The sequence below is a fragment of the Pituophis catenifer genome, unplaced genomic scaffold, assembly GCF_029215685.1.
Source record: "Pituophis catenifer annectens isolate HBS135680 unplaced genomic scaffold, rPitCat1.0.hap2 SCAF_3, whole genome shotgun sequence".
Taxonomy (NCBI): domain Eukaryota; kingdom Metazoa; phylum Chordata; class Lepidosauria; order Squamata; family Colubridae; genus Pituophis; species Pituophis catenifer.
Genome location: NW_027256883.1, coordinates 79,931,254 through 79,947,079, shown reverse-complemented (window position 1 = coordinate 79,947,079; position 15,826 = coordinate 79,931,254). Strand labels below are relative to the sequence as shown.

The 15,826-nt window shown below is 39.4% G+C and overlaps 1 protein-coding gene across 2 annotated transcripts in view; it reads right to left on the bottom strand.

The window, feature by feature from the left end:
• The window catches only part of CDH9 (cadherin 9), a 129,642-nt gene that overhangs the window by 18,463 nt on the left and 95,353 nt on the right, over positions 1-15,826 (bottom strand). For both annotated transcript variants that reach the window (XM_070942574.1, XM_070942575.1), the window contains 2 exons: positions 13,167-13,303; positions 10,896-11,017 (listed from right to left, as the gene is read on the bottom strand). In XM_070942574.1, coding sequence (XP_070798675.1) covers positions 10,896-11,017; positions 13,167-13,303 — 259 coding nt within the window. The remainder of the gene's footprint in view (positions 1-10,895; positions 11,018-13,166; positions 13,304-15,826) is intronic.

Genomic DNA, 15,826 nt, shown 5'->3' with positions numbered 1-15,826 from the left:
AGAATAGAATAGAATAGAATTCTTTATTGGCCAAGTGTGATTGGACACACAAGGAATTTGTCTTGGTGCATACGCTCTTGTGTACATAAAAGAAAAGATACATTTGTCAAGGCAATATTAGGCAGGTAGAAATATATGTGTGCATGAGTGTATGTACATTTTTGTGGCTTTTCTTTAGAAGCTGAAGGTGATATTGTATTTTCTTCTCCCAATAACAATCCTATGAGATATATTCAGCTAAGAAAGTATGATTAGCCAGAGTCATCCAGAAAGCTCAGGTGCTTGAGGGGTGAACCTGAACCTGGGTTGTCCTGCTATCAGGCCAACATCTTAATCCTATACAGTTTTGGCTCATACTGGTTTTACAGTGCTTGTTGTTGCTTTGCTTTTGCTCTGTAAAATTTTGATATAGATTTGTTAATAATATACCTTTTTCCCAAATGTAAAATGGTTCTTTTCTTGTTTGTTTGTTTTTGATAATACACTCATGGCCATGGCTTTTGTATTCATTTTTCAGAAAGAACTGATTCTTCTGTATAGTTTGAATAGAGATAGAGGCTAGCAGTCTCCATTCAGTGCCTTTTGTTTGTGTTGTACTGCAGTCTATTTTGGCAGATCATGAAAATCTACTCCTGCAAAAACTTGCAATAGATTTTTCGTTCAGTGTTTTTCCCATTTGCTGTTTGTGACATAAATCTCATATTAGGGATACTGGTCCAAACTGGTACTCTCAAATATGTAACTCCAACTTCAATTTTTTCTAGACAACCTATGACAGTTAGCTAAGGCTTATTGCAATATTCGTATAAAATATCTTGAACATACCAGGTTAGAGAAATTGTTGAAACCCAAACTTATAAAGAAGAAGAAGAAGAAAAAAAGAAATAACTATCTATGCTCCCATCCTGAAAAAAAATATAGAGTTTAGAAGAAAAGGTTGTTGTTGGAGGATACAAATTATACATATAATAATTATGCCATAACTATATTAATAATTCCCAGTATTCTGTCACACTTTAATAAAGATCCCAGGCAGGGAACACAAATATATATACATAAAATAGGCCAAATACTCAGTGAACAATGAAATAGGGTCAATGGTATTTCTGAATATTATTTAAATTATTAAATACTTACTCTTATTTCCTCTTTAAAAAGTGTTTGCCATTCTTTCTAATAAGAACAATATTTGGGGCAAAGATACAATCCTTCATTGATTAATTTTGAGATTTCCTGTTGCTATTTTCCTGTTGCTATTTTCCATCCACTTCTCATATTTATTATGGCTTACACTTCGGCGACCCTCCTTGCTCTGCGAGATGCCCCCCTCTCGCAGGCATGGCCTTCGAATTTATCGAAGGCCTACCTCAAGGACGGGTTTTGGAACCCCGAGTGGTGGCATGCTTCTAAGCGTGGTTTGAGGGGTTTTTTAATTAATGTTTTTAATCAAATTTTAAGGGGACCCGGGAGGCGGGTGGTAAGGGTTGAGCCGGGGGCGGCTCCTACGGTTCAGCAATTGGGCCTGTCGGATGGTTGTGGGGGGAGGGAGGGAGGAGGAGGGAACAAAGAGGCTCAGCGGAGAGAGGGTCTTCCAATCCTTGTGACAGTTGGGAGACGCAGAGGTCGGGAGAGGGGGGGGCTAGGAGGGCGCCGCCACTTCGTTCAAGCGGTGGTGCCCTCCTGCCCCCTCAGCTCATCCTGCTCCCCCGACGGCGACAGAGTGCGGAGCCCTGGACTCCGACTGGTGTACTTAAATGCCAGGTCCGTGGTGAACAAGACACTCCTCGTCCGAGATCTTATAGACGAGGAGGACGCGGACCTGGCTTGTATCACTGAGACCTGGCTGGGGCCGGAGGGCGGTGTCCCTCTCGTGGATTTGTGTCCCCCAGGTTTCCGGATACTACACCAGCCACGACTCCAGGGGAGGGGCGGAGGAGTGGCGGTAGTTATTAAGGAAAGTCTTAGGCCTAGGGAGGTCACTGTTCCTCAGGTTGGCGGGTGTGAATCCCTCCTTTTGAGATGGGACCCTGGAGTTCAGTCTGGGCTGTTGATCATGTACCTCTCCCCCAGCTGCGTGGCCTCAGCCCTGCCCGCACTACTAGATGTCTTAGCCGAATTGACGGTGGAACTCCCCAACCTTTTGGTTGTGGGAGATTTCAATCTGCCATCGGCCGGTGAGTCATCTGAGTTGGTGCGGGAGTTCATGACCTCCATGACGGCCATGGACCTGACTCAGATTGTACAGGGCCCAACTCATATTGGAGGACACACACTCGACCTTATTTTTCTCTCTGGACAGTGGATAAATGATCGTGGGGAGGGGACTCTATCTATTGACCCTCTGTCATGGACCGATCATTCCCTCCTTAGACTCGACTTTTCCTCCGCCACCCCCCGTCGCAGGGGTGTGGAACCAGTAAGATGGTTCCGCCCCAGGCGCCTGATGGAACCCGAAAGTTTCCTGATGGAGCTTGGGTCATTTCCCGCCTCCTTAGCCCACGATTCATCTGAGTCCCTTGTCGCAGCCTGGGAACAGGCTGCGGTGGGGGCCTTGGATCGAATCGCGCCTTTGCGGCCTCTGATCCGACGCAGATCCCGGGCGGCTCCTTGGTTTACCGTGGAGCTCAGGGAAATGAAGCGTCGGAAAAGACGCCTGGAGGGTGGTTGGAGATCCTCCCGATCCGAGTCCGACCGAACACAACTAAGAACCCATATTAGGTCTTATCTTGTGGCGATGGAAGTGGCGAAACGTAACTATTTCGCCACTCTCATTGCATCTGCAGAAAATCGCCCAGCAGCCCTGTTTAGAGTGACTCGCTCCCTCCTTAATCAGGGAGTGAGGGAGGACCCCTTACAGGGCCGTGCTGAGGATTTTGCACAGTTTCTGCAAGATAAAATCACTCAGATTCGGACCGGGTTGGACTCCGACTGGACAGAGTCCGTTGAGGTGACAGGGCCTAGTCTCGGTGGAGTCATCTGGGTTGAGTTTGAGCCTGTTTCATTGGATGACGTGGACAGGATTATGGGTAGGTTGGGGTCTTCCACATGTTTACTGGACCCTTGTCCCTCCTGGCTTGTTTCGGCAGCCCGGGAGGTGACTGGAGACTGGATCCAGGCTATTGTCAACGCTTCACTAAAGGAAGGGGTCTTTCCCACTGCGCTTAAAGAGGCGGTGGTTCGACCCCTCCTTAAGAAGCCTAACCTGGATCCTGACGTACTTAACAACTACCGTCCAGTCTCCAACCTTCGCTTTTTAGCTAAGGTTGTTGAGTCCGTGGTGGCACAGCAATTCCCTCAATTCCTGGAGGAAACTGACTACCTGGATCCTTACCAATCTGGTTTCAGGCGTGGCCACAGCACGGAAACGGCATTGGTCGCCCTAGTAAATGATCTCTGGCGGGCCAGGGATGGGGGTTGCTCCTCCATCCTGGTCCTTCTTGACCTCTCAGCGGCATTCGATACCATCGACCATGGTATCCTGCTGCAGCGGCTCAGGGGGATAGGGTTAGGAGGCACTGTTTTACAGTGGTTCTCCTCCTATCTCTCGGGCCGTCTGCAGTCTGTTTGGGCGGGGGGTCAGGGATCCTCCCAGAGGCCTCTCACTTGTGGGGTGCCTCAGGGATCGGTTCTCTCCCCTCTGCTCTTTAATATCTATATGAAACCGCTGGGTGAGATCATCCGTGGTTTTGGGGTGAGGTATCATCAATATGCTGATGATACCCAGCTTTACATCTCCACCCGACCACCCTAGGGATGCCCTTTCCGTGATGTCCCACTGCCTGGAAGCGGTGCGGGTTTGGATGGGGAGGAACAGGCTTAGACTCAACCCTTCCAAGACTGAGTGGCTGTGGATGCCGGCATCCCGGGATCTGGAGGTTCCATCCTTAATGATCGGAGGTGAAACCCTTGCTCCCTCCGACAGGGTCTGCAACTTGGGTGTCCTCCTGGATTCTCGGCTGTCTTTAGATGACCATCTGACGGCCGTAACCAGGGGGGCCTTCGCACAGGTCCGTCTTGTGCGCCAGTTGCGCCCGTTCCTAGACCGGGATGCCCTCGCCACGGTCACTCACGCCCTTGTTACCTCTAGGTTGGACTACTGTAACACCCTCTACATGGGGCTGCCCTTGGGATGTGTCCGGAGGCTTCAGCTAGTCCAAAATGCAGCCGCGCGGGTAGTTACGGGGGCGTCTAGATACTCCCGTGTAACACCTCTCCTGCGTGAGCTGCACTGGCTACCGGTGGCACTCCGGATACATTTCAAGGTGCTGGTGCTCACCTATAAAGCCCTTCATGGCTTAGGCCCGGGGTACTTGCAGGACCATCTCCAGCCGTTCTCCCATCGTCCTGTGCGCTCTCACAGAGTCGGCCTCCTCAGGGTGCCGTCGGCCAAACAATGTCGGCTGACGACCCCCAGGGGGAGGGCGTTCTCTGTGGGAGCCCCGACCCTCTGGAATGGATTGCCCACTGAGCTCAGGACAGCCCCCGACCTTCTTTCCTTCCGTCGCGAGCTGAAGACGTGGCTCTTCCGCCAATTAAACTGATCCGGTTGGGGGTACACTGGTATAATTTTAAATCGTTTTTAATTGGGTTACTGATTTTAATTTGGTATTGTATTGTGATTTGTATTGAAGTTGTCATTTTGTAAGCCGCCTTGAGTCCCTAGGGAGAAAGGCGGCATATAAATCGCAATAAATAAATAAATAAAATAAATAAATTAATTGATTATGTGCCATTAAATTGGTGCTGATCTTAGCAGTCATATAGATAGATGTTCTTCAAGGTAATATGCATTACAGATTTCTCAAGAAAGCTAGGTCTTGCCACAATGTGTCTATACTATATTTTGAAATACTCATTTGCTCCTTGAGTGTCTTGAGAACTCTGGATTGATTCGTTCAATGGTCTATTTATTTTATTGTGTTGTCGTGGCTAACACAAAATCTGTCTCTTGCACATCTCCCTCGTACCCTCATCCACCTTCACCGACCTCCACGGCACCTCTTGTGCAATCTCTTGCACATATTCGCTGACCTGCACTATGTCTGTTTGTGTAAGCTCTTGAAGTCTCTCCTCTCATGTACTCCTTGCACCCTCCCAACCCATGCTGCACTTCTCACGTACTCCTTGCACCCTTCAACATGCCTCTCACACACTTTTCGTTTTAAAACATGAAGAGATTTAATTCCTAGTTTGCAACAAGATTGGTTCTTCTAGTTTACTCTCAGCTACACAAGAAATATCCTAAAATCTAATAAATTGTTATGGAAACCCCTTTGCTAAGACATTATAACCCATCTAAATCATTAGAATAGAACAGAACAGAATTATTTATTGGCCAAGTGTGATCAGACACATAAGGAATTTGTCTCCAGTGCGTAAGCTCACACTGTACATATAAACAGCAGGTCATAGGTCACATATGTTGATAGATGGGCATCTATGGAGGGAGGGTGGTGAACCAAAGTGTGTAAATAACAATATGAGTGTCCTGGTACTAATAAATAATAGTGATATTATGTCACTGCATACTTATTGTTCTTTTAGTACCATTGCTGTTTGTTGTAGAAGCCACTGTAATGTAGTATATCTCCTTATTCAGACTTTTCCCATTTGCTTGGAAAACTTCAATGCTATCTTTTTGTAACAACAAGGACTAGAAAAAGTGATATATCATCAGTCAAAATTATTGGTTTCTGAATAACAGTCATCCGTGGGTATTAACAATATTTTATTTTTTCAATCTTTATATAATTTGCCATATAAATGCACTGTCCCTTTCTGCTTACAGTAACACTATTTTTATGTGTATGTCTTCTGATGGAGGAAAATTTCCATTTATCCTCCTACTTAATAGAGTTATGGAAAGACTACGAATAAAGATATGGCAGTAAGCACTCCAAATTTTGAATATACTGTAAAGTACTTCCATTGTTCACAAAAGAACCATGTTGTGAAAGATTATTTTTTGCTTTAAATTAGTGGTTTTGCTTTTCAGAATTGCTGTTACTGCTTTAATTCAGCCTAGGTTGACATCTGCAGGCACAATAAGCCAGATAGGAGTCTAAAAACTGTCAACAATTCTAATTCCTCTGTCAAGACAAAGCTTTACAACTTTTCCTGAAGCACTGTATAAGAAACGATTTTCCATACATATATCAAATCAACTATTTACCAATTTGTAGATGTTCACAAAAGCAAGATAAGCAAGGGAATTAGAGAGGCTAGTAATAAGAACTTACAGTTCCAGAGAATGTAAGAAGGAATTGTCCTAGAAGTTAAATTTTATCTATTTGTTTTAGGAAAATTAGCTCCATGTTACCAAATGTCAATTCTTTCAAGTTTTGTTGAAATGACCTTGAATTTTTTTATTGATAGCTTTCTAAAGATGTTTTATTCCTGCCTTTATGATTTTTAGAAATAAGTCAGGCAGTGTACATAACCAACATGCCTTCTTCCTCCTATTTTCCCCACAACAAACTCATCAAGTGAGCTGGGTTGAGAGAGAGAGTGACTGGTGCAAAGTCACCAAGCTGGCTTTGATGCCTAAATCAGGATTAGAACTCACAGTCTCCTGGTTTTTTAATAAGTGTCTTAACAATTGGTTTGAACTGAATGATCTTGACAATATATAAAATACACATTAAAGGGAACTGATTCTATAAATACCAGACTTTCATATCACTATCCGAATAATTACTTTTTTTTATGAAGTATCCTTATAGAAGAATATTCCTCACTTGAGTCACTTTGTGTGTGCTTTTTTAACAAAATGAAATAAAAAGTAAAAATGATATAAAGTGTATAGCAAGCTGCAAGCCCATAGGCTTTACAGATATATAAAGACAAGACCATTACTGCAAATCAAAAAATATAACTAACAGACATGTGAATGGAATCTGGACATTTTATAATAAAAACACTCCAAAATAATGGCAAACATATTTTGAAAGACAACATATTTAATTGAAAAAATCTCAAAGTTTAGATTTGACATGGAATGAAAGTTTCTGAACTCTTTTGTATAAGAGGATATATTGGAAGATGGGACATTGTACTCACAAATATTCTACTGTGTCATGGGGGGGGGACAACTATGGTTTAGTATGAGTTAAAGATAATTTGACCAATCCAAAGGTTATTTTTTTCTCTCACCTCTTGGTAAAGCCTTGATAAGGCCACCTCAGGAAATCATCTAAGAGAGGGGAGGAGGGGCAGGTTAAAGTTCTTAATAAAAGTAATATCAGGAGGGCAGTGTAAGTGATATAAAAAGACAAAGTATAATAGGAATACTACATTATAAAATCCATCTCTACGTAAGTTAGAAAAAAAGGGACTTTGTGTAATTGCCTTTACACAAGGCAGTTACATCTTCCATTTCTGTATTTAGTTGCCTTTTTGGTAAATGTTGTCTTTATCTTATATAAGAACTAGGAAAGCTTTACATTCCAGTGTTTTGAATACTGGTAGAAAATGAAAGGTTTCATGTTAGAGGCCACAAAAACATTAAAATGATGATTTATATCCCATGACAGCACAGCACAAAAGATGTGATTGTGTATTCTGCACAGTTGCATTATGTTGTCTGTCAGAAATAAGTAAATCACAACCCTTTTCATTCAAATAATGGTTCCTGTGTTTTTCTAAAAAAAAATAATAGTAAACAGTGAGTAACATCAGAAAACATAACATTTGTTAGGCTGCAATGCTTCCATTCTACTCTCTCTAAATTGAGTTGCATTGTGTTGGCTGTAAATAGAGCCAGGCTCTAAATAATATCTGAACTCTGACTAAGGGGAAGCTTTAAAGTCACTTCAGTCAGCCTGATCTCAAGTGAGCTAAGAAGCTGGAGAGTTAAGTCAAGTCACAGCATATGGAGGAAGCTATTGAAAATGCAGTTGAGGAATGCATAGGCCTGTTCATCTCCTTCAGAATTCTTAGTGGAGCAACTTCATTGAGGTTGCCTGAACATAAATTTTACCTGTACAAAATCAATTAATTAATCAGAGGCAAGCTAAATAACTAAACAATCCTTTAGCCAACTGACAGCCCTACTCTAAAAAAGGACATTTGTTTGTATGTAAGTGTGCATTAGTAATCAGCCAAGCATATAATTCTTCCTATCTACCCTGAACTAGCTATTGATTTTCTGCTCCATATGTAATGCCCTTAAGAAAGAAGACTTTTTTTCCCTGTTGCAAGGCATTCTTAGTTAATCTGGTGTAAATACCTCTATGCAGAGCACAAACTGTGTCCCCAAACACATTGCTGAGCCTCACCGAGGCAGTTGAAACATGACAGCCAAATTACAGTGCTTAATATGACAGAAGGAAAAGTCCATTAGCTACACAAGTGGTAATGATATTATTGATTTGTTTTACAACATCTTTAAATGAAATTTTGTTCATTTCCTGGGGCTAGTATCTCATAAACAAAGGTAGGAAAAGGCGAGGGTGTGATCCATGATTGATTCTTGAATGTCAATTTGCATGAAAAGTGGTAATAAAAGTGTGATTTTTAAAAAACAATTGAGGTGGTTTTTTTTTTTTTTTAAAAAAAAACAACTTTTGGGGGGAGGCCAATTGAACTTTTGAGTACAGAAATGCATAATTAAAGGAAACTTTAATCATGTCTTTCTCTTTTCCCTAATAATGCAATTTTTAAGGCTGTGCATGCTTTGAAAATGATTTAGAAGTCTTTTGAAAGCTCAAGAACACATTGTGCTGCTGAGCACACATGTCTTTTTTCAAGCTTCTGTGTATGCCTGATAAGATTTCAAATGACCACACAGAGAAAAAGAAAAATTAAAGCGAGAAAACAGACTGGAGAAAGATGAACAAAACACACACAGGCCAACAGATTGTGTGACTTCAACAAACATAAATAGCATATGTGTATGTATGTACTGTATGTATGTATGTATGTATGTATGTATACACACACACATTGGAATGTTATTTGGACTAGAGAAGTATGGCCAGATGTTAGTCAATAGAGAATAGTTAAGACCGATGGGGTGGAACTACCAGCGGGCCACATAGCAGACATATAGATCATCTTCAAATACCTTGGTATCCCAAAATTTGTTAGTATCCCTCAAATACTAAGAAATCCCAAATACCTTGATATCTCACATGGGAACCATGATGAGAAGGGCAGGACATTAGCAACATCCAAGTACCAACAAAGGATAAGCATGTCCTGAAGAGTTAGTTCAATGGGAACAACAAGTTCCATGTCATTGACATTTATGCCCTGCCAATCATCAGATTCCCTGTCAGTATAGTGAATTGGCCAAAGGAGAACATGGAGGCTGCTGAAGTGAAAATTCAAAGGTTCCTCACAAAGTACAGAATATCCACCCCAAGTCCAATACTCAGAAACTGTACGTCAGCCAGAAAGAAGATGAGCAGGATCTTGTGAGTGTCAAAGCCACCATCCTGAATGAAACACAAAGCATCTGGAATACCTTGGTAAATTGGCACCAAAAGAGGAGTGACTGAAAAAATGCCTGAGGAAGCACCAGCCATGGGTGAAAGATCAAGCAGAGGAAGTGCCATGACAATGCAAGACCCTGCATGAGATGTAGACACACTGGCTGACATTGAAAATTCTACCAGTGGCTGGAAAGGGCTGGACTGAACACTGAACATACCAGCACATGAACTAGCACCAGATCCATAGAAGCAGGGATCTACCAGATTAGACATTGTAGTCCACTGTAATTAGTTAGCATTATTGTGCCATGTAAAAGAGGATTTAATTTTTATTTATTTGGATATTCACTGCAGTCGAATCTTTTCACAATTTAGATCCAGTAAATTATCCAGTACATTAAAATATCTATGGTATAACATTAATAACATACAATAAATCTGGAAAAATATGTGTGAATTATCTAGAAGAACCTGCTAGCAGCATAACTGAGTGACCCCAAGCAGGTTCTTCTAAAACAGCTACTCTATGTCAGGTAGACTGAGATGGATTGGAGAAGATTGTTCTGGAATACCTCATACCTATGTCATCTAGGACTAGCCAATTTAAACTGCCATTTAAATTGCACTTAGAAGCCAATAGAAAGTCAATCCAAGGACTAAAACACAGATGTAATGTGTTTCTGTCAGCAAGTATTTTCCAACAGCCAGACTATTGTAATTTGAACTAGCCCAAACTTTTTGAAGGTAGTCCCAGGTAGAGTGCATTCCAGATGTAACTACAAGACTGTCTTTCCCACTTGAAATCAACTTGTTCATTCAGCTGATGATGGGAATCTGAGGCCCAAACACAGTTTCTCAGTTGTAAAGTAATTAGAGTAGTAGCCTTGTTTTTTGAGGATTACATCCCTCTAATACAGGGCTGTCGAACTCCTGGCCCATGGGTCAGATGCGTTACATGCTGGCCATGCCCACACCTGGTTTAGCGAAGGGGGAAATAGTCCCAATACATCATGTGACCCCGCCATGACAATGTGGGTTTGACACCTCTGCTCTAATAATTGGATTAACTAGCTTCTTCAATGATCGATGTCCAAAAATTGACTAAAGCAGAACTTTTGTGGAGTGTGCTTGGAAATTATTATGATGGTGTTTAATTTATAGTTCTATTTTTGAACTTTAAATTATTCATTTATTTTTTTTATTGCTAGTTCTATATGTGTGGTTATATTACTGTTAACTCCTGAAAGCTGTTATGTATTGCCATGAAATCAAATCAATCAATAGCATGGGGACCACATCTGCTTTCTTTCACTCAGAACTTTGGTGAAGCAAAATAGTTGTTACGGATGAGATTACTGAAATATAGTATATTTTTAAAAATAATAATAAATTCATTTCTATAATTGAGACAGAGCAAAATGCTGACACAGTTAATCAGACATGATAATATTGCTGTATTACCTGTCCTGCTTTTGCATTCTCGCAAACAAAAGTTTCATAGAACTTGGCAAACTCTGGGGCATGATCATTTATATCCAAAATCCGAATGAAGATGGGAGTCTGAGTACTTTGTTTTGGATTGCCTGAAACAAAACGGACAAGATGGAATTTGATCACAATATTATATACTTCTTTTTCTGAGATTCAAGAATAAGTGTCAGTGCCTATGTTGTAAGCATGGCACAACTCAAAGTATGTTTTAGAAATGTCGTTCTGAAATAATATAATAGCAAAATAAAAACAAACAATGTATTCCAAGAATTAGGAGCACTTTCATGGCCATCTACCGAGGGAAACAGAGGAGTAAATAATGAAATATGAAATATGTCTCATGACATCTTGACACAAACTCCATTTTTCTTAAATCATGAGTTTCATGCAAGTAAGTAGGGGGCAGAGTTTGCATTGTGATATCATAATGTTGCTCTGTCATTTTGTCAAAAGCTTCATTTGCTACCGTTGCCTGTGGGGATATCAAAATATTTCTTTGGCAGAAGGAGAGAGTATATAGATTCAGTGCAATCCTATATATCTCAATTCAGATATTTCTGTTTTCAACTGAATGTCTTACCAAGTACATTTTTTTAGTGTACATAGGACTAAAAATAATAAAACCTTTATTTTGGCCTTGGCTGTCAAGGGCTCTGTGCAATTAAGACATTTCTAAAGTTATCCCACCAAAACTGTTTTGATTGTGGCAATATAGAAATTTAATACATGAATAAAAAGCAATATTAACATTTTATATTGAAGCTGAAATCCAACACACTTTCCCATTGACTATGTAGGACTTCCTTCCAAATAAATTTGTACAGGGACTAGGCTTTGTCATCACTTTTTAGAAACTCTCTCTAATTGCAGCAGTCCAATGTTTTTACTCTAGTAGACTAGAGAGAGAGAGCCTATTAACTTTCATGTAAAAATGCAAGAGAAGATCTAATGCTCAGCACGGCAGATGTACTTTGCAAGAAAAAGTTCACTTTCTCAAAGGTGCTTTTTCAGGAGCCAACCGGACTTTCTTGTTTTTTCTTTGAAGATGTTTCACTTCTTATCCAAGAAGCTTCTTCAGCTCTGACAGGATAGTGGGGAATGGAATCCTTCCATGACCTGGATGACTGAGAATCTCTACAGACTTTTAGCTATACAATTTGGTATGAATACCCTTTGAATGGTTTGGGAGTAGGAATGGATTTCCGGGGGTGGGGGGGGAGGGGATTGCAGACTACAGGAACTGGGGCACTACTCAGGTGATCCTGAGGACACAAATAAACCTCAAAGTGCTTCTAAAAGGATGCAAATAACCAGCTGTCTGCAAGGAATATAAATCCTTCCATTCCCCACTATCCTGAAGAAGCTTCTTAGATGAGAAGTGAAATGTCTTTAAAGAAAAAACAAGAAACTTTAGTTGCCTCCTGAAAAAGCATCTTTGGGACAACAATGATCTGGATGACGGAGAATCTCTACAGAAAAAGATCACTGGTTCAATTTTCAGTATTTTCAATTCAGATGAGTAAAGTTTCACCTTGAAACTGGATGGTTGCTTATAATAAATCAGAGAAACTATCTATTAAATTTAAAACTGATGGGTGGGACATTCTGGCAAGGTGTTGAGTAAAATTGCTCACCATGTTTGCCACAATAATTTGGTCAAGCAAAATCATTACATGTTCTCTATTTAGCGCTGACCAGTAAAAGACCGGTTAAAGCTAGTTTAAAACTATTACCTATTTTCTCACTAGATTTTATGGCTATATCATGTACAGTATTCTTACTTTCCTTATTTTATTTTTTAAAAATCATTTTCAGGATTATTAGCAAATGCTGGAAAAAATTACACTGGTAAACTAACAAAACAAACAAATCTAGCATATCTTGAAGAAAAAAAGTATGCAAGGATTTGTTTTCCGTAGGTCTGTTCTGCCATCTAGTTGCAGCCTGGATTTTTGAAACTCATATTTGGTAGCCTTAAAAATTGTTCATCTTTATTAGCATTTAAAATGCACTAATATCTTATTTCATACATATTGTACTATAAATGAATTTGTAAAACCTGTAAGTATAATTGTATTGGGTGTCATGTTGTATAAGCAAAAATAGTGGAACATACATTTGGTTGCTGGGTATAAAGTCATAGATCATATAAATAATAATGCATGGATAATATTTCAGCTTTCAATATAGCATTTCCTTTTCTTCCTTTCAAACTGACTTTATAGCATACATACAACTTACTAATTTCAGTTGCAACAACAGTGAGGTTATGCCATGGGGCTGCTTCTCGATCAAGGGTCTTAGAAACAAATATTGAACCATTTCCTGAATAGATGTTGAATATTCTGTCGAAATCAGTGTGGCGATCCAAAGAATATCTACCAAATGATAAAATAAATCTTATTATCTTCTATTACAACACTGCTTTGATTTTTGATTTTTTTTGTTTTAAGAAAGGCTTAAGATACTGGACAGCTACAAAAGTTCATGCATTTAATAGTATAGCGTTAGCAATGGAGATTGTTCCCATTTTAATTTAAGGAGAAAGAAATAAAATGTATTTATTGATTGATTTGCAGAAATTTATTTACTGTTCAACTCAAATGGCTCTTGGCATTTTTCCTGGAACAAACAGAAAACAGAAGAAAATGCAAGGAAATAGAAGAAAAGTCAACATAAATATATCTAATACTGGTTTTTCTTATTATTATTTTCATGTATCAGTTAAATGTACACTTCCACAAAATAGCAAAAAAGAAAGAACTCCGGCATTTCAAAAACCTAAGCCATTCTGTTGTATTAGTACTCTTATACAGCCATGTCAAAATACCATATGATATGCAATGTTGTTATGGATACCAGTTTTGATACTGCCATTAGATGTCAGAAGTGTGCCAGTGTCTAGTTTAGGATGTATACTTGTATTTTTCATAAATCTTTCTCTTATTCTGATTTACTTCCCAAACAGTTGTAATGACAACATACAAAAACAGTAAAAAGAGGTACTAAAAAATATATATATATATATATTCTGGTGATCGGAGTTTCCACTCTAATTAATGCTAAATTCTGAAGAACCCAACTATAATTCATTTGCAGGGTGAGGAGCTCAGTTTTAATGGGAAATTTCCAGGGGTGAAATGTTCCCAGTTCGGACCGGATTGCCTGATCCAGTAGCGATGGAGACGGGTGGTTCGGAGAACTGGTAGCAAAAATCCCTGCTCCCCCACCAATGCCCAGCTGAGCCGCACAATCATCAGAGGCTTTTTTTTTTACTTTTAAAAGCATTTTTTCTACAACCTCTTCGGCCGAAAAAATGCTTTTAAAAGTAAAAAAAAAAAAAAAGCCTCTGATAATCACGCGGCTCAGCTGGGATCGTCAAAGGCTTTTAAAAGAAAAAAAAAACCTTTTTTTCTTTTAAATGCCTCTGACGATCCCAGCTGAGTTGCCTGATCGGCAGAGGCTTTTTAAAAAAGCCTCTGCTGATCAGGCAACTCAGCTGGGATCGTCAGAGCCTTTTGAAAGCATTTTTTACAACCTCTTCACCGAAGAGGTTGTAGAAAAAATGGTTTTAAAAGTAAAAAAAAAAAATTGGCCACGCCCACCCAGTCACATTACCACCACCACCACCACCAAGCCACGCCCACGTAACAAATTTTAGATTTCACCACTGGAAATTTCCTGAGGTTTTGAGAACCCAGAGAGGAAAATTGTGGTTTTTTTAATGCATTTGCCCAAGTTGTTTCTTTATTTGCAATGTTTAATTTCTATCTTTCAGTAAGCAAACTATGAATTGATGGATCACATTTGGGGTGGATTAAAACAATGCACATTACCCTACAATATAAAGTAATTCTTGTCTAAGATGTGATTGATAAGAAATCTTTTTTGTTTGTTTGTTTGTTTTACCACTTATGGTTGTCATTGTTAAAGTACGTTTCCAGGCTTTATGCACTTTGAAGACTATTTTTTTAAAAATATTAAACTTTTTAAAATATTACTGTTAACATTTCTTGATAACAATTGGATAATTGTTGGATAATTGCAGCATTATAAGAAATTACATATTTATATAGCAATTGTATATAACGCAATCTATTTTAAAGAAATCTAACTCTATACACTCATACAGCAACATACTTAAACATAACATAACATAACAGAAAAGATATAAGAAAAAATAAAACAAACTCAAACACCTAAGCAGCAGAAAAGATTTTAAAATCTTCAAGCCAAAAAATGTAAGGTGACTGATAACAACTTAAAAATTAATCAAAGCTAAAATTTGTTTATATACTGTTAAAACACAAAAACCCACACCTATTTAATGTTAAGAAAACAAAAAACAGGCTATTAAAATGATGTTAGGTTTCTCCCCTTTCATCAATATGGACATGTAGACCATATAGAATCATTACATGCATTCCCATACATACTGTATATGGCACATTGCCATTTAACAAATACATAACATTCAGGTAGTTCTCAATTTACAACCATTTGTTTAGCAAGCATTTGAAGTAACAAGAGTATTGAAAAAGTGACTTCTGATTGGTCTTCGCACTTATGACCTCAGTCATGGGATCAAAATTTGGGCACTTGGCAACTGGCATGTATTTCTGTTGCGTGCCATGTTCCAGGAACATAAGATCACCATTTGCAATCTTCCCACTTGTTTCCCAACACAGTAAGAAGACAGATTCGCTTAAGGCGGCACATTTCATTTAGCAAATACAGTTATTTGCCTAACAGCCATGGGAATTTTTTTAAAAAAATCAGGTGCAACTTGTTTAAGAATTGCTTTGCATAGCAATGAAAATTATGGTCCAAATTTTGGTCATGTCATATTATATTTAATCAGCTTTAGGACTATCTAGTAGATCTAAAGAACATTGAAATCC